Consider the following 22,584-nt stretch of genomic DNA (forward strand, 5'->3'; position numbering starts at 1 on the left):
AAGAGAGATATGTATCTGAAGAGAAAATGTGGCTGGAGTCTAGAAACTGCAGCATTATATACATTTAACATCAAAAAAAAGAGTTTACATGACATTTGCATAACAATGCGCATGCCCTCACCATCAAAGATCTTGATGACCTGCTGGCGGATGAAGTTCTTGACTTCATCATAATTGACTACAGCCTGTTTAAGAATAGAGAAATGAAGAGAAACATAAAAGGGCAATCAATCAAGGGAAATAATTAAAAAATGAATGAGATGGCGCTTGTTAGCGCTTTGGCCACTGTACTGCCTTACAACAAAAGGTGGATATGGGATGATTTAGAGCTGATTAAAAATGAAAAACAAATTAAGCTATAGTGCTGTAAGTGTAATGAAATTGTATCTTACATCATTTCCTGGTGACCCTGAAACTCCAGGGAGCCCGGCGGGACCCTCCATGCCTGGGCTTCCCCTCTCTCCTCTGGGTCCGACTTGGCCAATCATGGGCTGTGCGTCCTTGGCGTGGTAACCTCCACCACCGGGGGGTCCCGGTCTACCTCTCTCCCCTGGAGAACCCCTCTGTCCTGCGGCCCCTGCTTCACCCTGGGAGAAAGACACACACAGACACAGACACAGGTAATGTTAGTAGATAAACAAAAATTAAACGAAAATAAAAAATGTCATAGTGTAAAAACTAAAAAAAAAAAGCCAATGATAAAAAAGTCATGCTATACTATGACATTATTCGACATACTATGACCTTTATAGCACTTTTTACGACATACTATACTATGACTTTTTTATCACTTTCTTCAACATACTATACTATGACTTTTTTATCACTTTTTTCGACATTCTATACCATGACTTTTTCACTTTTTATGACATACTTTACTATTACTTTTTTATCACTTTTTTCAACATCCTATACTATGACTTTTTTCGACATACTATATGACTTTTTATCAATTTTTAGACATACTATACTATGACTTTTTCGACATACTATACAATGACTTTTTTATCACTTTTTTCGACATACTATACTAAGCCTTCATAATATAGTTTGTCAAAATGTCATAGTACAGTATGTCGAAAAAAGGGATAAAAAGTCATACAATAGTCATACAACAGTATGTCGAAAAAAGGGGTAAAAAAAGTCATAGTATAGTATGTTGTAGAAAGTCATAGTATAGTTTGTCGAAAAAAGTGATAAAAAAGTCATACTATAGTATTTCGAAAAAAGTCATAAAAAAGTCATAGTATAGTATGTCGAAAAAAGTCATGTTGTAGTAAGTTAAAAAAAGTGACAAAAGTCCTAGTATAGTATGTCGGAAAAAAGTGATAAAAAAGTAATAGTATAGTATGTAGCAAAAGTAAAAAAATGTCTAGTATAGTACGTCAAAAAAGTAAAAGAAATGTATAGTAAAGTATGTTGCAAAAAGTTATAAAATGTCACAGTGTAGTAGTCAATTTAACAAAGAGATAGTGGTATCAATCTTCTCATCTAAGTCTAAGTCACAAAGCAAATTGTCGACCATTATGTTCTTCCTTACATTGCCATTTCTGCTTTGATCTGTTTAATTATTTTTCTAACTTTGAGAAGCATATGAAGATTACTATCAACCTTATTTCGGAAAAGAAGAAGAAGCGGGCATTTTCGGACAGCTTTTTTATACGTCTATATAACTTTCCATACAACTGAGCCAACCATTATGGTTGTTTAAATGCACTCAAAAAACCACCCTGCTACATTAGCGACAGTGATTTATCAAGGACAAAGCAGTCCATAATGGGCGTCTAATGTTTACATGTCACCGACAGACAAGAGGCTCTTGAAATAGAGAGGAGGGAGAAGAATAGAGGAGTCCGTTCTTGTCTTTCTCCTCTGTTCTCCTCTTCCGTGCAGCTAAAACCCTGACAATGCCGTCCTGTCAGTGTGACAAATAGCCTCATCTAGCATCTCCCCTCAGGCTTAATAGCATTATCCCAGAGGCAGAGAATAACTTTATCACTGCATCCACCTACAGTACTGTAAGCCTGTGTCTAAGGAGAGATCCAACAGGCTCTACAGATACAGAGGGTGAGCAGGCGGCCGGCTGCCAGTTTAGAGAGGGGTGAAGTGAGGGGAGGAGGAAGGAGGGTGTCGCTGGGAGGGTCGGAGGGTTAGTGAACTGATGACTGTGTTAAGTGCGGGTGCTGAGTGGGCAGAAATGGAGAGAGCGAGCATGTTCAGCACCATAGTGCACTGGCCTAAGTCTCCATGAGCTAAAAGGGGGCGTCTCTGTGCATTCAAATGGTCTGTGGTGGTAATGGATGGTTGATGCTCGGTTTGACCACACACACACACACTCACATAAACCCGAGTCGACTCTTACCTTTTGACCATGCTGCCCATTGTCCCCTGGTAGGCCTCCCGCTCCCTGTCAAAACAAAGAGAGAATGAAAGTAATGAAAAATGCACATCAGCATATCAATCTCTCTCCATTAAACTTAATAATGGGGACAAACACCACACTCAGACATTACTCACATCTTTACCAGCTTCACCATCATTGCCTGGCTCTCCCTAAAGGACAAAGTCAAAGCAGGAGACAAAGAAGTTAAGTAAGATATATTGGCATGGTAGCAGCTAAAAAAAAAATGTTACATTAATTTTCTTGGGGAAAAATTTGGAGACAAGTTGAGCGGTACTAACTATGATCCCTGGGTGCCCGGGGGGGCCTGGGGCTCCTCCCATCCCTGGAAGACCCCTCTCACCACCTTGGCCCTTATCTCCTTTTATACCCTACAGAGGGAAGATGGAGAATTCAGATTGTTAGATTATTTTCTATTGTTTGCACTTTAGCAGGACAGAATTGCATTGTGTTTTGTTTCACCCACCCAATATACAATAAAGCTCATAATGCATAATTCTAACACTTTCTAAAGGCACATTAATTTAAACATGTGAATCTTTAAATCAAGATACCACATCCTTATCTCTGATCACTTAATGTATTCTTTTTTTAAGTACACATAGCTTCTCTAATTATTCACTGTAATCATAGTATAATCATCATGTTCGTATTATTTGTCATGCTCAGCACTCACTAATTAATGTATTTTACTCTGATCTCCAACACATATTTGGCTACTGAAACAACCCATTTCCCTTTAGAAATGTTAAAGATTCATCTTCTTTCTTTCTTTCTTTCTTTATAAAAAATATGATGGTCACATGTTTCACAGCATTTCTCTTACCACTCCTGATGGACCAGGAGGTCCTGGTGGTCCAGTTGGACCTGTAGAACCCTAACAAGGAAAGTAAACACACATTATTCAAGTTTAATATACTACATTATCAACAGAACATACATGTAGACTATAAAGGCTAAAAAAAAAAGGGCAATGAACTTACAATGTGGCCAGAGGATCCAGGTCGTCCTGGAGCTCCTGGGGTACCGGGATCACCCTGGAAAGGTTCACAGATTGACCTTTAGAAATCTCCACTGACTATGATACTCGCTTTTCGCTTGTATGCACAGATTATCGATTTGCGCTTTTTCTTTTTCCAAATCCACTTGGGGTATAAAGCAAAAATACTCACCTCGTGTCCAGCCCTGCCGGATGGTCCAGGTGGACCTGAAGGTCCAGGTTCACCCTGAAGGAATGAGAAAGTAATGAAAAGGTAATGAAGGAAGCATGAGTGGAATGCATCACTCTTCTACTAGTGGAGACTAAAAACAATGAGGCAGCACATTGATAACACCCAGACTTGTGTCATGACAGTAATTATGAGTTTGATAAAACAGCTTGGCCTAATGCACAAGAAACAGACAGCAATGGTAAGTAGACAAACAGACGGACATAGTGTGATGGTAAAGCAATGAGTTGTTGGCTAACCTTCTGTCCGGGGAAGCCAGCATGGCCAGTTTTCCCTTTGAATCCCTGAGGAGAGACATCAAAGAGAATGAGATTGGTACGGTCTCAAAATTCACAAAGCCGAGGCTGCCAAAGAAAAGGCAGACGAGTCTTTGAAATCCTGAACACCTGCTCTCGGGTAGAACACAAACTGAGATACAAAGAGTGAGTGAGATAAATAAAAAAGAAAGCGGAGGGAGGGAGAGAGGCTCGTTTCTTCACTGAAGCTGACTACAGTGTGTGGATATCACTATCTCTGCTGCATCGGTAGACAAGACGGAAAGATCTTAGGAGATCTTAGAAGAGGATGGGAAGCTTAGAAGTTTCAAATGGGGTCACATCACCAGTGACATCTTCAACATTAACAAGATTCGGTAATGATTGCACATACATGAGTCAGAGTCCATGCTAATTTAACTGGAGTGCCGTTGGGGAAACTAGACAAAAGTCAAGAATTAAGATGATCACATCCGTCTTGACCTGTCTTGAAACTTTTCCATACATATGCATTCGTTCTCAATCCAAAATGCAAGTCACAATCTCAAGAGCACAAAAAAAGTCACCCATCGTTGGCAATCCATCTCTCCATTTAGATAGGTTTTCAATGAAATTGGTTTAGTCATGCAGGCTGATTTGCATACTAGTTTGCTATTTGTGAAACTCAAGGTGAGCCACGGCAATGCAATTCTAATGCATTGTATAAAAAAAAGTATGCCTCCCTGATTGTATCTAACAAAACAAGCTGCTGTGTGTGAAATATAACGAGGGCATTGCTTATGTGAGAGTTTGGCAGAACACAACATTTATCTTTAAATGGTTCCATGTTTTAACACAAATTGGGGCCAACATTCATGCCAACGACTCTGTGAGGCTGTATTTAGATTTTGAGCTAAATGCAAACACCTCTTAGTTTAAGGTGTTAGCTTGCTAACATTTGCTAATTAGCACTAAACACAAAGTACAGCTGAGGCTGTTGGAAATGTAATTATTTTGCAGGTGTTTGATCTTAAACCAAAGTTCTGGACAAATAAAAAATCTGACCCGATGATGGTGCCAGAGGAAAGGTTAAAGAATAAGTAAATGATTAGAATTAATCCCAAGGGAGAGACATAAATGTCTGTACCAAACAAATTACTCAAAACTATAAATTTGAACCTCATGGTGGTCCTATGGGAAAAGTCATGCTGCAAATATCGGAAAAAAAATCTCAGTACATATGACAGATTCAGACAAATAATGAATCAAAAACTTATTTTGTTATTTTCTGCAACTGTTAACAAACTCTTAAAGGTGCTAAATATGGTATTATGATACAGTATGTGGGAGTATTTCTATTGCCTCTAAACGGCTCTTCACATGGCGACGGCAAGCTGGCTAACGGTGCTAACGGCGCTAAGAGCGCTAAGAGCGCAAACAATGGCAAAAGTGCTGACAGAGATAACGGTGTTTACCCGAGGGGGGAACCGGGAGGTGGGTGCTACGCTTCCGCGATGACTCCGTGTTATCAGCTGTAACCGCCGTATGAGAGCAGAGCAGAGCAGCGTCTGTTAGCTAGCCAGTGGGGCACGCTCACATGCACTAATATCACGCGCAGCCGGCCCGTCAACGTCAACAAAGCACGGAGAAGCTTGGATTACAACACACACAGGGTGCGACTTTATTTGCTGCTCAGGTAGACATTACTCCACTATATCTTTACATAGCAAATAGTTGTTTGCTGCTATTTTAATATTCTGGACATCGAATTTAGCACCTTCAGAATATAATTGATTCATAGAGATTGATACAAAAAATACATTATATTCCATAGTAAGATCTGGTTTGGATAGCATTTAGTGTTCAGGATATTCTGTACACACTATATTTCTCATGTCTAATTCACATAGTTTTCTGCACTGGATAGACAGAGAATCAAATCAGGTCATTTAGATGTCAGAGGTGATACTTACAGGGATTCCTCGTGGTGCTGCCGGGCCTGGAGGGCCTGCCTCTCCCTGACAATGAAAAAATAGCCAGTGCCAAAGGTCAACTGTTTTGTTGCATGTATTTAACTAAACCAACTATAGCGTGACCTCAGTGTACGTTTGGATATTCTGCTTGTGTGTGGGCATGTCTCTGTGTAACTTACCCGTAGCCCTGGTTTCCCATCTTTTCCATCCAATCCTTCAATGCCAGGGGGGCCCTTTCATTGCAAACACGGTGAGAGAGTGCAAATAAGGATTCTGAATATCATACAGTTCAGAGATTATGTTAGCATGGGTCAAACTTTGATAATATACAGGAATATAACATGTATATACCATCAGCCCAGGGGAGCCTGATGAGCCTGGGGGTCCAGTTGGTCCCTGATTGCCTTGAGTGCCGTCATTGCCCTTTGAAAGAAGGGATTTTCAGTACAACCAATCATCATTTTGGATGCAAAGAAAAAAAAAAAGGTAAAGGTGCGATTTGTACTCACTCTTTCCCCTTTGAGCCCAGAGCCACCTTCCCTTCCAGTTTTGCCGGCAAGACCTGGTGCACCCTAATAATACACACAGTAACATACAAATCCATTACAACTAGTCCAAAGGCAAGAATTTGCCATAGAGGAGATAAAACATTTACATACGGGTGGTCCTGGGAAACCTGGTTGTCCTTGGAAACCCTTGAAATAAAAAAAAAAAGTAACATATGAATATGGGATTCATTTCTAAAGGTCACATTTTTCTATTATACATATGAATGTGTTATACATACAGAATCGCCTTTGGCGCCAACAGGCCCAGCTGGTCCCGTGTCTCCTTTAATGCCCTGCAGACACAAATTGGTTCAGATTATTATTAAAGTTTGCGATGATAAATGAGGAAGCCAAAAACATATGATGAAACACTGACCGGTGAGCCGGCCTGTCCTTGATACCCAGGGTTACCAGCGAGACCCTGCAGAGGTGAAGGAAATGTTAGCTATAATATGCTACACTATAGCCGCAGATGCATTGCGTAGTATACAACATTGATGGTGTAATGGCTTACCGATTCTCCTTTCTGACCACCGCTTCCCGAGCTCCCACGTTCGCCCTTCAGCCCCTGACACACACACACACACATACACATATGGACAGTTAAACAATGTCACCACCTATGGATCCATTAAAGCTGTCAGATTGCTGTAAATCTCACGCTTCTTTTATAATGAGTCAGGTGAGAGTAACTTACAGGAAGTCCAGGCGGTCCCATGATTCCTGGGTACCCGTTCGTCCCCGTAGGGCCCTGAGGTGAAGATCATACAATCAGTCAAACCCAGAAATAAATTAGTTTTCTACATCTTCTGATTTCAGGGAAATTGATTGGCAGATACGTACCTGCTCGCCCTTCAATCCTGGGAGGCCGGGTGACCCTCCCTCACCCTGCTGACCCTGAGAATGATGGGAGTGAGGAATGATTAGGAAATGAAGGAGAGTATGTGATATGTATGCTCCCCCGGTGGCAAGGCGAGTCAATATCAAAGAGAGGGAACAACACTGCCTACATTTGATTTTTCTCCTCTGCTCTACAACTCTATCAGCTTTCAGGATGTTAATTCCGGTCTGTGATATCCGGTCTGTGATATCCGGAGGCTGAACATCGCCTGCTCGGCCTAGCTTGTTGGTGAATTAAATTTTTCCTCCATAAATTATACAATTCCCTCAATTTATCCCTTCCTCCCTTATTGTGTCTTCCAAATAATACCAAAACTGCAGACTTCATTAAGTCATTAATCTCTTCAAACTAACATCAAACAAACGAGCAGTATTATGACGTTAATGTGTTACCAAACAACAAAATATCGTGATCAAACTACGGACTGACTTTACTTCTGTAACGCATGAAATTTAAATTCTAAGTGAATATCGAAATGCTGTTGGGATGTAAACATTACACATGCGTGTGCGAGTGTGATCTGTTGCCTAGCAACAGCTGCTGTAAGCGGAAGACAGATGAGCGCTGGAAGAAAAGAAAAAGAGTTTAAACGAGTGAATAAAAGCATGTCAATGGAAGCTGGGCGCTTTGAAAACGGTGGCATCTGTGAGTGATAATTAGCTGTTTAGCTAACTGGGGGGTTAATATGAATTGTCCCTTTAGGATAAATAAATACAACTGAACTTCAAAAAAATGGCAAGAATATCACTGTGAGATATTAGTTATTAGAGTGATTACTGAGGGTTGTAATTTAGAGAATGTAATTAGTAATTGATCATACGGAGGAGAAACTAATTAGTGGCTCATCATTGTGAGTAACTTCCTCACCACTGAATATGAGTAATATATTCAGCACACTTCTCTCCCTCACGCACAGTATAAACAGATACACCACTGCACACAGCAGAGGCTAACACCTGCTATAAAGTGCTACCACGCTGCAAATGGATTCCACGCAGCGCCCACACAGCTCATCCATTTAGCATCTCTATCCTCCTAAAAACAATAAATCCGTATGAGGAAGAAGAAGGGGGAGGGCTCTGTCTTGCACAGCAGTCCCACTCTCCATCACTTAGACGGGGGAATAATTGAACAACTGGAGAAAGAGGCAACCGAATCGTTTCCTCATCTGAAATAACTTTCATTAAAGAGCCACGGATAGAGAGGCAGCAAGGGTGGAGAGATGGCCAAGATGGCATAATCAAGGGCTGCTAGATTTAAAAGTGAGATGATCTGTATTTGAAAAAGCCAAAAAGAGAGGAAGAAGTAGATTAGATAAAGATATTATTGAAAAATCAGAAGTGGAAAGTGGCTAAGTACAATAACTCAAGTTGGTTTCATTTTGAGGTGTACTTTACTATGTACTATAATGCTACTTTATACTTCATTACATTTCAGGGAAAAATTTACTTTTTACTCCGCTGCATTTATTTTGGCAGCTATAGCCACTAGATACTTTTCAGACATTAAAAGAAAATAAAAAAAATATCTAAAAAATATTTAAAAACATTGCATTGTTGAATATTAAACCAGTTTTTTTCAACTTTCTTGTGGGAGTTGTTTGCAGTTACCAAAGAGTGATTTCTCCTCTAAACTTCTCAGGTTTCATTTAAACAACAGTTTGAAGCCCAAAAAGGTAAATTCATCCAATATTTTACAGAAAAGCAAACATTAGAGAAAAATGAATATAATTTTGTGCAGCAGAATTTTTTTTTTTCTTCTTTGTTACCCAATTAATCATCTCCTTTGTTGTTGTTTTGTTGTACTGGTACTTTTACTTAATAAAACGTATCTAAGTACCCCTTCCATCACTGATTAAAGGATGATAAGAGAGGAAAATTAATGAAAATGAAGTTGGAAGTGTGAATTAAACTTACCGATGGACCAGATGGGCCCTGAGGACCTGGGAAACCAGGAGGTCCCTGTGGACAGGGAACAGAGAAAGGAACACCTGAGACAAGATGAACTTAACGATGAAAATACAAAACAATTCACACCTCTTAAAGCAGGTTTCAACTTGCTCCTGACAATTACGTGAATACTAGAAACACAGCAAGAGAGCTTGTGTTTGAGAGGTTTGTGTGTTGAACATCATTTTCACTGCAACCAGTAGGGGGCTCTGTGAAATCATGGAAACACAAGCTCCTCTCAAGTCACTTCAAATCTAAAGCTTTGAGACAAAAACCCAACGGTGCTGTCCTAAAATGTAGAAAGAAATGGAATATATTTTCCCTCACAGAAGTACTGCCTACTGTAACTAATGTAAGGCAGTGATTAGAATGCACTTTATGTCATATTTCTGGTTGATAGCGTTTTCAGAGTGGTAAGTTTGGAAAAAGATGTCATCAAAGTACTGGGAAACTTTAAAAAATCGACATATTGGTACATCTACACAGTAGTAGATGAGGATTTCAGAGTAAGAGTCCACCTTTACAGCTTTCTAGTCTTGACATTAACAGGAAAATATGTTTCATAAAGTTTACCATGGCATAATATTCAGGTTTTTCAACTAAGAATAAGCTCCATCGGAGGTAGAGTTAGTTCAACAAGACGAAGATATGTTGCTGAATCTCACCATGTTTCCTGGTTTTCCAGCTTGGCCTCTATCTCCTTGTAAACCCTGTAGTAAAGATAAAGACAGAAAGGTGATCCTAAACTCTTTAAAGTCATTTGGATATGCATACTTAGACAAAGGCAGACACACACAGTCTCATATCAAATTAACAGTATGTACATGACAGACTCACTGTCTCTCCTCTCACTCCTGGCGATCCAGGTGTTCCTGGCATTCCAGGTGTTCCTGGTCGGTCATACTATGAGGCAAACGTATAAATCAGTCAGGACATGTGCACGTAAATCTCTGTGAATGTATGTATTTGTGTCCTTGGAATATGACAATGATCTCAACTGACCGCTGGTTGTGTCGCCTGCTCTCTCTGCAGTCTCTCCAAACACTGGAAGCAGACAAGACAATAAGTTATGAGAGTAATGCATCACCGCTGTGCTGGCACTATATCATGTCAGATGGACAGCTACTCACATCAAGCCATGCAAAGTCAAATACAAAAATGAGGGATTGCCGTTTTGCAATCACCAAAGCACAACAACAGTGACATTTCATATGATTCTGGATCGACAAGAAACTCCGAGTCCCTCCAAGTCTCATTGTCGCGTCTAGATGATAACCTGCAAATTGCGTAAACTTGCAAAAACTCTCGCGAGACTCGTTGCCCGACAAACTATTCAAGGTAAGCCTTAACCATCGAGAGTTTCCCAAATTGTGAGTTACCTTCTAGACACAACCAAGTCTCACCTTGTCACAGCTGTCCAAGGGGGTTACACCAGGCTTGCCCTGGTCTACCTTTTCTCCCGTGGTACCAGTTGTGCCTGACACACCCGGATATCCTTGGGAACAGTTCCCTTCTTTACAGACCTCCTAGGTTGTAGAACACACACACACACACACACACACACACACACACACACAGCATATACTGTAAATATTATATGTACACAAACACACTGATCAAGAGTTTCAAGAGAACCGACCAAGCAAAAATAAAGGAAAGTCACAGGATACAATAAATCTCCATTCCCCAAAATGCATTGTTACTCATGAACTTACATCAACATCTCCTCCAGCAGAGTCTTGAGGCAGCTGGTGTGGTCCAACTTGGATCTAGAGAAGGGGCAGCGAAACGGAAATAAGATCAATATTTACTTTATGGCATCAAATACAATAATTAAGGGAAAACCCAATGATCAAAATCTGCTCTTTTCTTCCACATTCGACAAACCCAGACAGTTTCCCAATGTTCTTCTCCAAAAACATTTCGAGGAGAGCGTTACAATGGAGTATGGTTTCTTCAACGACTTCACAATTCCACAATGGCATGACAGTCACATACACCTCTTCCCTATTTTATGTATTTGTATAACCTTCTAACCAGGATATGTTTGTGCATTCAGATGGAAGAAGTGGTTAGATTAAGTATATTTATACTATGGCATACAATATTTGTTTTACAATTTGCTGAGTCTGTCAAAGACTTGGAATACACTTCCCTTTATCAGCAAAAGCTGCAAAAAAAAAAAAAAATGGTACAAAGTACCATTTAATTCAATGACAAGACAAAAGAAAATACTGAAGTTGCAGAATTTAGGACATTTCACCCCTCATCCAAGAGGCCTGCTCAGTTCAGAACTGCCTTACTAGACCATTACAACACATTTTATGGTGCATTTTATAAACCCTGGTCTGTATTTTTCATAATAATCCTACTAAAAATCAAATTTTATAATGTTTTCTGTTAAAATCTTAACTTAATTTCAACTTAATTTCCACATTAAAATGCATTGGCCACCCTCACTGCACTATATACAGTGCAACCCTCTGTCTATGGCTCTATGTAGTAGACTTAGTTTTGTTGCCAAAGATTTCACTCATGTCAACAAAAGGTTTTGTATGATTTTATGGCCCCACAAAAAGCTGTTACTCTACATAAACCCTTGAAAATCAGCAGTGTTGACACTATATGCTGATACTTGATTCTCATGAAGCACCAGATTCAATTGTTATCAGGCCATTAAATAGGCATTATCGGACGATCTAAGCACCATAGACTTAAAATGTATCTTAAGTCAGTAGGGGCCTACTACGTTGTAAAAGTGAAACAGAAACAACAATAACACGTTCTAACACGTAATACTGAATATGAAACATTACGTGTAGAACACAAACAAAAATGCTTCTTTAGGTTTAGGCAACAAAACTACAACTTCTTAGGTTTAGGCAACAAAACCATTTAAGTCAAGTTTAGGGGAAAACATTGTGTTTTGGCTTAAAATAACTATGTTTCCGACCTCCACCCCATAGGGATTTAATGCTGCCTAAGGTGCTTGACTTCTGCTGCTGCTCCCGTCATAATTTCTACGGTCGATCAAGGTCGCTGTCGTGTTCTTTTATACCTTCTTTCGGTAATCTACCATGTGAATAGATGTTAACATCTACAATTGGGTGAAGTAGGCCCCTATTGACCCACATCTATGGTGCTTATAGCGACAGATAATGCCTATTTAATAGCCTGACGAGAGGGAGATATGTGACAAATATGAACTGGTTAAACAAAACAATAGCAGATATAGACCAGAAAAACAAAAACCTTAGTACTCATTTCAACAAATGGCTGTGAAGCTGTAATTACAAACTGTCGAGACCTCAAGTCTGCACCAGAGAAGTTTTAAATTTAAAATTAAGAACGTGGCACCAAAAAAAGCAGGCCAGACACACATAACTGGCTCTGCCCACACATACTGTACATACACATAAGCACAAACACACATTCTGGAAACTTGCAAAAAAACATTGAAGAAAAAAATGCCACAATGAAGTTACATTGCCTAATAACACGGATTTCTGAAATAAAACCGCTCTCTCCACAAGCCCAATCACATTCACCGTGAAAGGCGGTCTGCTCTCTATCAAAGCAATGGGACCCTTTCCACTGAGAGAGTCTGTCAATAGCACCTGTCCTGGTTTCAAAGTCATTACGAACCCATTTTACATTGTTCAACCTGGAGCCATTAGCTAAAAAGGCTATTCTACGCTCCGCTATTTGGCTGTTTTATGGGCACAAGGCTTTGTGCATTAATAGACTTGCTCAAAAGAAGGTTCTCTATAATAAAATGTCACAGTGCAATGATCACTCATGCCACACTTGAAAGGGATCTGCAAATTGTTAACTTTGTGATTTCTCTGATTTCTTTGTGATTACTGTTATGTTTCAGAGCAATTTGTGAGAGCTTTTGAGAGCTTTGCTGCCACTTTGAGTGACACAATACCTGCAGAACCATGGAAGAAAAAGAGGCATTGATTGGTTAATTTACAAACATTAAGGCCAAACTAAGTCTGCACATATAGATGGCAGAGGGTTTCAACTTTTCCACTGTAGTCTTACATGTAACTTCATGTAGTGGGTGTGAGCATTTAGCAATTCTGCAATAGTTCAGAGCTTCCCCTACAACTCAGTCAAATTTCACTGCATCTCTTCCTTTCAACCATGATCCATGGATGCATTTAAATATACTAGGGCTGTCAATTGATTACAATATTTAATTTTATTCAATTAATCATACATACAGCAGTTAATCGCGATTAATCACAAATTATTCACACATGTTTTTATCTCTTCAAAATGTACCTTAAAAAGGCAGATTTGTCAATTATTTAATATACTTATCAACATGCGAGTCTGCAAATACGATTGTTTTCTGCAGATGTATGTATACATTTATTATTAGAAATCAATTAACAACACAAAACAATGACAAATATTGTCCAGAAACCCCCCCAAAATTGCATGTCATTATCATAAAGTCTGTTAAGGGGAGACTCATAAAACCCATTTTCATTCACATATCTTGAGGTCAGAGGTCAAGGGACCCCTTTGAAAATGGCCATGCCAGTTTTTCCTCACCAAAATTTATCTTAAGTTTGGAGCGTTATCGCAACAAGCTAGTATAACAAATGTGCATTAAAACGTTTTTATCGCGTTAACTTTGACAGCCCTAAAATATACAAAAAATGGCTGTTTGTATGTCTGTAATCAGTTCAGCAATAGAAGTGTTGCTTTCTGCAGAGAGTTTCTATACCATCAGTCTCAAATCTATTCCACAGTGGTCTACTGATTTTCCAGCACCTCCCTTTCCTCCATTAAACTACTACTTTAATTCCTGTGTTGGAGGTGAAGTTCCCCTTGAGTGCTGGCTGGAGATCAGCATCGATGTGCCTTTAATGAAATTAAGCCATCAGCGGACTTGAAAGAAACAAAACTGACACCGTATACAGTAAGAATCCACTTCACAACACTCCACCTCATTTCTCCACTTTGATGTTGTCCTTTCACTTGTACTTTAAGTAAACTAGCTTTGGACACATGAGACCTTTTGGAGTTGTTCAAACAGATCTGAGGCCAGATGCACAACAGGCCGAATATGCATATGTAGTGTTTGAAAAAAATGACTGCATGTTTTCAAGTTATAAATCTCAGTCACCATGAAATATGCGAGCATATGCAGGAGCCTTATGTCCAGTCACACAGGTATCCATAAATAGATATCAGCACACCCCTTTTTAATATTGTGCGACATAAACCAAACTTGCTCTGTCCTTGGTCTGGTATCAGAAACACCCTTTAACAGCAGCACAAGCTCAATATGTATTTAAATAAATAAACGCCTTTAATCATGATACAATAAAATCATGATTTTAGAAGAAAAAAAAAAGTGTTAACACCAGTGCTCGAAGTGGGCTGGTATTGATTTCTGCCCTCTCCATATCAGGTTCTCTGGGCGATTCAAAGCAGCGCGGCGCCAACTTTTTTAATTAAACGTTTTCTGAATCTGCTCTTTTGATGAACAGAATATTATTTTTTACATTTCCAGAAGAATTAGATGCTCAGACAAAGGCTGATATGAGTAAATAATAAAATTATTATTTAACTATAGCAAGTTTACTGTAAGCTTTTGGGGCATTATCTAGAGTCTAGATAATACATATAATTTTGGACAGTAATAATTATTATTATAGTCCAAAATTTTGTGAAATTGCATAGTTTTAAGTCAAAAACCTACAAATTTTCTTGTGTCTCTTTATCCTGCTGTACAATACTGTATGTAGGAGCATCCTGACTGGGACACTAAAACCTGAATGAATAGCTCTGCATGCATACCTGCCTGCCTGTCTGGCTGTCTGGTGTTGATTCCAGTCTATAGGCATCCTATAATATAGGCTATAAATAACACAGAGAAAGCACCTTAAGTATTAACACTATGGGTAAATATACAAACACACCACCTGAACCCTATAATGTTTCAGTGTGAATCTTATTGGAGTATTAAAGGCCTACTAGAGGAGATGCAGAGTCCAAGTAAAATTACAGCAATACAATCACAGCTGATTATGACTGACACAGTATAACATGATTAAAGATATAATATATAAATAAACAGGAGCAAGAGATGGCTGATGCCGGCCGATACACATGCCAACATGTGAATAAGGGGAGTACTGGCACTTGTTTTTTTCCACTTCAAGCACTGGTTAACACAATACACAATTATAATTGTTATGAAATGGAGCTGTTTACATGTACGGAGTCAAATTTGTACCAAATGCTACAAATCATAATTTACTTTGTTCCCTTGAATGAATAATTTGACTTCCTGACACATGCATTCATTTTGTGCTTTTGCATCATTTATACATAAAGTCCCAGATCTCGAATCAGTAGATAAGAGCCGCCTCTCCTCCTTTTCTCTCTAATTTTACTTACGCTGTATCCAGGCAAACCCGGTATCCCCTGTATCCCGTCGTTTCCAGGGATACCCTGAAAGAAGGAACTGAGGTTGAACTGGTTTGTTGCCAATCGAGGGCTAGCCACTCCCATCTCCACCAGCGGTCAAGGCAGAGTCGAAGGGTCAAAATGATAAAATTTGTTCCTTCTTCTACCTTGTCTTTTGAAACTTAGTACCATTTTGCATTCAGCCACTGTTACAAACGCACCCTTGTCAAAGACATGACCTCTTCCATCACCATTTTTTGATGTCTGTCTCACACCTTTGACTTTTGCAACACAGATCACACCTTATTTGAAGGTCAAACTTTAGAAATGAATCAAACTGGTACTTCAAATTAGCATTGCATTATGTCTTTTTTTACATTTATACTTTAGACCTTCAAATAGCTGCTCATGTCTTGACAGACATTCCCAAAGCTTGCTCAGTTGCTTCCCACATGGGTTAAAGCCTTTAAGCACTGGAGCAGTTAGTGCATTTATCATTTGATCCTGATTATCGAAGCCTTTTATGAACCAAGCTACTGCACACATTCAGTATAGAATGCTGCTCCATTTCCTACATGCATATTATGAACTTTATTTTCCCATCAAGTTGCAAAGCATGTCAAACATTGCCTTTCTTAAGAACCCAAGTTGCCCAAGCTGAAAGCCTACATCATAAGTAGCTTGTAGTTGAATCCAGGCTGATGGAGCAGCTTCTGAATTGAACTGAAGAGACCCCCCATCACCATCCTACTGCCCCTTTCTCTTACCTGTCGTCCCTCCGTTCCAGTAAAACCCTGAATCCCAGGTGGGCCAGGTGGGCCTGGAGGTCCTGGTGGGCCCTACAGCACACAAAGACACGGCCACAAGTGACATCACACATTCGGAGTCAAACACAAAATGAAGAATTGTGTGAACAAAGTTTGCGATGTAACAACAGAAACAAACAATGCCCAAGTAATCAGACAGGACTGCTGGCTGACAGATCAGACCTGAGGCCCGGGCTGCCATGTGTTTATTGGAGTTCCTGGAGCTCCCTGGAAGGCAAAAGTAGTCAAAATCAGAGCAGCACTGGTGCTTGCAAAATATACACAAAGTGCACAGTGTGAAGTTAAGAATAATACAACAAATGTCAAAGCACAGTATGATGCAAAGGGGAAATAACTAAGCATGAACGCAGGTTTTTCTCAATATGCCCCCTGTGGAGTCATAATAAACGCCCTGAGTGTGTGTTTAAAAAATCAATGTGTATTCAGACTCCTGTTGCGAGGCAACAATCCTCATACTAATTGTATGTCTCCATGTGTTTATTTCAGTGTGTGTGTGTGTGTGTGTGTGTGTGTGTGTGTAAGCGTGTACTCACAGGTCCGCCGATGCCCGTGTGCACGGGGATTATGCAGTTGCACTCTCCAGGTTCACCCTGAAATATACATCAAACAAAGACCCATAAGAAAAAGCTTAAAGTGAAACTCTTTGCAAAATTTTAAGCACATGATGCAAAACTGAGTCCTCATTCAACATTAAAACTCTAGTTACTAAAAGAAAGTCAGAACTCTTTGAGGTTTCAGGACTTTTCTGTGCAGTTTTGCAAAATCCTGAAATCTTACGCATCACAAAGGTTCTCAAAACTGCAGGGGGGCGAAATGCTATTTTTATACCAATTTGTGAACTTTAAGTGTTGGATTTAGGGCTGTCAATCAATTCAAATATTTAACCTTAATTAATTGCATGATTGTCCATAGTTAATCGTGATTAATCGCAAATTAATCACACAAAATGTACCTTAAAGGGAGATTTGTCAAGTATTTAATACTCTTATTAACATGGGAGGGAACCAATATACTTGCTTTATGCAAATGTACGTATATATTTATTATCGGAAATCAATTGTCAACACAAAACAATGACAAATATTGTCCAGAAACCCTCACAGCTACTGCATTTAGCATAAAAATATGCTCAAATCATAACATGGCAAACTCAAGCCCAACAGGCAACAACAGCTGTCAGTGTGTCAGTGTGCTGACTTGACTATGACTTGCCCCAAACTGCATGTGATTATCATAAAATGGTCATGTCTGTAAAGGGGAGACTCGTGGGTACCCATAGAACCCATTTTTATGAGGTAAGAGGTCAAGGGACGCGTTTGAAAATGGCCATACCAGTTTTTCCTCGCCAACATTTTGCTTTAAAATCTAGCTTTAAAATTGAGCCCGCTACAACCTCCGAAAGATTGAATAGCGGCTAAGCCCGACAGTGGCCCGTCGGATTTTTAAGAGATTTAATTCAAAGGCGCAAGTTGCGTTAATGCGTTAAAGAAATTAATGGCATTAAAATTAATTTGCATTATCGTGTTAACTTTGACAGCCTTAGTTGCATTACATGAATTTGTCCCTGAAACCTTAATGTAGTGTAAGAATAGGATGAATGTATGGTACTGCGATGCAAAGAATGGTGCATTTCACCTAACATCTATAATGTGAAGAGCCAATGACATCCCCCATTACGCACCTGCTCTCACTACTTTCCTCTTACATCCCAGTCAAGTTTGCACAGTATATATATGAGCGCTCCAGGATAGCTCTAGACTCTGTATGAATACAATGACTACAGCTTCTGAATCCTATGCAAAATCTCACCTATATATTCTCATTCTCTTACTTTTCCTCGACTTTTTCCTCTTTAACTATGGGCTCCTGTCCCACATCTCAAACCCCACTCCCGACCCTTAAGCACTGCCTCCACCGTCTTCTTCATCTCTCCCACCCTCTCTCAGTGACAGTCTGGACCGGTGGCTCTGATGAATGCGGTAATTAATAGTCTCACACACTTTCTCTCTTTAGGCCCCCGAAACTCCTCTTGTATGCCAGCGACAGTACACTCGTCACCTCCGCTGCTACTCTATCTGTGGCTCGAGGCAGGTGCGTGCGTGCGTGTGTGTGTTTGAGCGCATGTATGTGTGTGCGTGTGCGTGAGATGAGGGGAACCATCTCTCGCGATTACCATCTGTTCCACCCCCTTATATTCAAACCCCTCCAGATCCCTTCATCCAAACAAAACGGTAGACTTACCTTGTCCCCCCTAGCTCCATCAAGTCCCTGCAAAAGAAGGAGACAGCACACACACACACACACACACACTTAGTTACTCTTGCTTTGTTGTTCCAGAAGAAAGCTCACGGGGCATTGAGCTGAGTGGAGATCAGGGGACAGGGGATGAAATGGGAGCAGACATTGCCTCTGTTATGGATCGAGGCAGACATCCTTGGTTACAAATGATGCCTAAATCAAGGACAATTCCCAAAGAAGCTCAAAGAAAATTAAAACTCTGAATAGACGCTAACACTGGTGCAACAACTCAAGTTTGCTGCTTAAATTTCCCTAACAGCTCTTCAAATTGTTGATGCATACTTACAAACACATGCAAATGAAACACTTTAGACAATAAAAGAACAAGACAACTCACAGGTCTGCCATCAGTTCCATGCAATCCTGGAGACCCGGGGGTTGCGTCTCTACCCTGGGTGCAAAAAAGTAAATAGGATACAGTGTTTGAAAAATATTACAGCACGACATTATATGCCCACACGTACATGCAAAAATGTGTATTAATGTCCTACCGGAGGCCCCGATACCCCGATGCCCTCAGGCCCCTGTGGTCCTGGTAGCCCGACTTCTCCTCTGGAGCCCTAGGAACACAAAGCAGTGCCACATGGTTTCATTGTTTCAAACAAAATTAGGCACATTTCGTTGTATATTGTTCCAATAAGTTGGGCTTCCACATCTCTATTTTAAGCTACCTTTTCCCCTGATGGGCCAACAGGTCCAGTCAATCCACTGGCTCCAGGAGGTCCCTGTACAAAACACAGATAAGACCAAAAACCTGAAAATGGAGTAAAAAAAAGTAGGACTATGAAAGAAATATGAGACCAACTTACTACAAGTCCTGGGAGCCCTCTTGGTCCCTCTTCACCCTGACAAAAATGAAAAAAGCCACAACAAAAAGAAAGGTTTAGTTGGGCTTCCCAGGTCATCACGCTTTGTCAACAGGTGCACTTCACTTTAATGGCCCATTGACTGCACGACAACTAACGTCTTTTGTTCCCTCATGGCTGGGTTGTACAACCCTGGATCGCTGGGTTGCGTTTCTTAAAAAGTTGATTTTGTTGCTACTTTTCCACTGCAGGCCTTTGTTTTTTGGCACCACCCTGCGGCCGCAGCCCAAACGCACTACCCCCATTCAAAATGGGAGGACTTTTTTGTGTTTTCGCCGCACCACTGGATCTGTTGTAAATGCAGGCTTAGCGTCTGTATGAAACGTACCGGGCTTTCAACTAACTCCAATGTTTTAAACCCATCCGCTGCAATATTAGACGCTTAGAGCAACTGCTCCGGCCGTCAATTCACTCTGTCCGCGTAAGGAGGAGGTCGGGGAGGTTGGATGGGTCAAACAAACACAGGACTTTCACTCAGGAGGATGCTGTTGCGTGTGTTCGTTTGTGAAAGCAACTTATTTTAAGGTACGTACGTGAGTTAACTTACTTAACGCATTTAACTTATATATGCAACTTAAGTTACATAACAGGGCGCCCTGGTAGCTCACCTGGTAGAGAGGATGCCCATGTACTAAGGCCGCGGGTTCGAGTCCGACCCGTGGCCCTCTGCTGCATGTCATCCCCTCTCTCTTTCTCCCCCTTTCATGTCTATGCTATCGCTATCAAATAAAAGCCAAACAAATAATAATAATTTTTAAAAAGTTAGTTACATCACATACTTATTTTAACCCAAACCATAATCTTTTCCTAAACCTAACCAAGTAGTTTTGTTGTCTAAACCTAAGTGACACTAAAGGGGTCCTGACCAAGTGTCTGTATGTGTCAAGTCGCGAATAAGAATAAGTTGTCTTGGGAGGAAACAAAGAGTGGAGTTTTGGGAGAGGAGGCCTGACTGTAAGAGATGTTTCATAGTGGAGAAGTAATGAAGGACAGGCTTCCTCAACAAAGCAATGAGGATTCCACAATGAATCAATGGAATTTGAGAACAATCAGTCCAGGGTTAGTTTGAGATGGTTATTTACAACCTCATAAAACTTATTGTTAGATCTAAGAGGCAGAAGAGCGCTGATGTCATGGAAGGGTATGGTGTTCATTTCTGGGATCACAGCAGGACCACGTCCACCTAGGGGCTGTGTGTGTATGCTTTGTATGACCGAGCTGCATCAGCTCCAGATGTGGACACATGAGTCTTACTTGTGGTCCTGGAAGGCCGACTCCTGCAGCTCCAGCATTTCCCTACAAGGGGGCACAAAACAACATAGATTAGAATCTGTCAGTGATACATGATTATCCTCATCCTCTGCATGTATTCATAAACATGATAATATTAAAAATGGACATTCACACCTTGTTTCCTTTTGGACCGACAGGCCCCTGCACACCTGGTAAACCTGGTTTTCCCTGAAGAGAAAACATGATGATGATGATGGTAATTAACAATTTTCCTATTACAGAGAGACAGAAGTAAATATATATAAATAATCAATAATATGTATATTTTAAATACATCATTCCCTCACATTTTTGCCAGACTTCCCTTGCCCAGCGGGACCAGGGTCTCCTCTTTCTCCTTTGACGCCTTGCACAACTACACCATCACCAACCGCAGTGCCCACAGAAGGACAGCTTGTACAAGCATCACCCTGGGAAAACAAACACAACAAATCCAAACCATGATCCAGGGACCTTTTGGAAGATTCTAACTTAAATAGAAAAAAATGATATTGCCCCAATTTAGCCAATCAGTGCCCCTTTTTAACCACTGGAAACCATCATTGGTCCAAACGTGTAACCAGTGGTTTCCAATTTCAGGTCTCCATGGATGGAGAGACAAAATCCATACCTTCGCTCCCTTCAAGCCACTAAGTCCGTCCCGACCAGGCTCTCCAGGCAGTCCTGGGGATCCAGGAGCTCCGTCCAGTCCGTTATCTCCTTGATCTCCTTCTTCACCCTGGTAACATTGAAATATGATGATAAGAGGCCCTAACAGTCAACTCAATGTACTGTAGCTCTCACATTGCTTACATTAAAAGTACTGTATGGAGTTTTTGACCACGAGTCCTATGGAGCAATGTTTTATGAGTGGCTCTCCGTTTTATTGTTTTTTTTTGATTGTGTGCGCGCACAAGGACGCCATTGGTCACACAATATTCCACTGATCAACAGTTGGTGGCAGTAATATGACAGAAAACCCAGCAATGCCCCCAACAAAGGCAGTTAAGAGGAAGACTACTGGCAAGTAACAGCTCTGTCTCCTAAAAAATTACATTCCAATAAAACTAAATTGCATTCTCAATTACGTTTGGAAGGCAACGTATTTTGTTGCCTTCCAAACGTAATTGAGAATGCAATTTGTGTTTTACGTATCACAAATACCTTTGCAAGTCTGTGGACGGATGCAGCAAGTGACGTAGTACACCGAGCGACGCGCAGAGCAGGTGACGTTGTATATCGACCGACCGTGAATGAAAATACGATGAATAAAAATGTTATTGAGTAATAACGGGTGTAACAAGTGAGAAAGTCCACTACTAGTGGGCAGGAGGGGTGGTGGATGGGTCCCCAACAAACACCAGATTTTACCCCAGAAGACGGCTGTTTTTGTCCCACATGAAACCGTCATTTCTTAAGTATTCGTTTAGTATTTTACTAATTTTAAGCCAAACTTTGATGTTTTTTTCACTAAGCCTAACCTAATAGTTCTGTTGCCTGAACCTAACTAAGTTTTGTTTTTTTTGTGTTTCCATTAACAACGTTAATTACATGTTTAAAATGGTTTAAAGCTGCGACCGTAATCCGGGAGAAAATACATTTCCCTCAGAACGTATTTTGGTTATGCAGTTTAGTTGTATGGGAACGTAATTTTG

General features: G+C 40.4%; 1 protein-coding gene across 4 annotated transcripts in view; it reads right to left on the reverse strand.

The window, feature by feature from the left end:
• Positions 1-22,584, reverse strand: part of col16a1 (collagen, type XVI, alpha 1) — a 134,643-nt gene that overhangs the window by 2,502 nt on the left and 109,557 nt on the right. For 3 of the 4 annotated variants that reach the window (XM_074612782.1, XM_074612783.1, XM_074612780.1), the window contains 38 exons: positions 21,561-21,668; positions 21,238-21,360; positions 21,065-21,118; positions 20,912-20,953; positions 19,601-19,636; positions 19,463-19,516; positions 19,283-19,351; positions 19,129-19,182; positions 18,735-18,761; positions 17,027-17,083; positions 16,656-16,700; positions 16,434-16,505; positions 15,658-15,711; positions 10,950-11,003; positions 10,638-10,760; positions 10,237-10,278; positions 10,072-10,137; positions 9,900-9,944; positions 9,202-9,246; positions 7,228-7,281; positions 7,082-7,135; positions 6,899-6,952; positions 6,761-6,805; positions 6,624-6,677; positions 6,496-6,531; positions 6,346-6,408; positions 6,188-6,259; positions 6,016-6,069; positions 5,837-5,881; positions 3,870-3,914; positions 3,574-3,627; positions 3,385-3,438; positions 3,228-3,278; positions 2,683-2,772; positions 2,518-2,553; positions 2,363-2,407; positions 393-587; positions 122-185 (listed from right to left, as the gene is read on the reverse strand). In XM_074612782.1, the coding sequence (XP_074468883.1) occupies positions 122-185; positions 393-587; positions 2,363-2,407; positions 2,518-2,553; positions 2,683-2,772; positions 3,228-3,278; positions 3,385-3,438; positions 3,574-3,627; positions 3,870-3,914; positions 5,837-5,881; positions 6,016-6,069; positions 6,188-6,259; positions 6,346-6,408; positions 6,496-6,531; positions 6,624-6,677; positions 6,761-6,805; positions 6,899-6,952; positions 7,082-7,135; positions 7,228-7,281; positions 9,202-9,246; positions 9,900-9,944; positions 10,072-10,137; positions 10,237-10,278; positions 10,638-10,760; positions 10,950-11,003; positions 15,658-15,711; positions 16,434-16,505; positions 16,656-16,700; positions 17,027-17,083; positions 18,735-18,761; positions 19,129-19,182; positions 19,283-19,351; positions 19,463-19,516; positions 19,601-19,636; positions 20,912-20,953; positions 21,065-21,118; positions 21,238-21,360; positions 21,561-21,668 (2,335 nt within the window). The remainder of the gene's footprint in view (positions 1-121; positions 186-392; positions 588-2,362; positions 2,408-2,517; positions 2,554-2,682; positions 2,773-3,227; positions 3,279-3,384; positions 3,439-3,573; positions 3,628-3,869; positions 3,915-5,836; positions 5,882-6,015; positions 6,070-6,187; positions 6,260-6,345; positions 6,409-6,495; positions 6,532-6,623; positions 6,678-6,760; positions 6,806-6,898; positions 6,953-7,081; positions 7,136-7,227; positions 7,282-9,201; positions 9,247-9,899; positions 9,945-10,071; positions 10,138-10,236; positions 10,279-10,637; positions 10,761-10,949; positions 11,004-15,657; positions 15,712-16,433; positions 16,506-16,655; positions 16,701-17,026; positions 17,084-18,734; positions 18,762-19,128; positions 19,183-19,282; positions 19,352-19,462; positions 19,517-19,600; positions 19,637-20,911; positions 20,954-21,064; positions 21,119-21,237; positions 21,361-21,560; positions 21,669-22,584) is intronic. The other variant, XM_074612784.1, reaches the window with a different exon arrangement.

Source organism: Sebastes fasciatus, chromosome 17, assembly GCF_043250625.1.
Source record: "Sebastes fasciatus isolate fSebFas1 chromosome 17, fSebFas1.pri, whole genome shotgun sequence".
Classification (NCBI taxonomy): Eukaryota; Metazoa; Chordata; class Actinopteri; order Perciformes; family Sebastidae; genus Sebastes; species Sebastes fasciatus.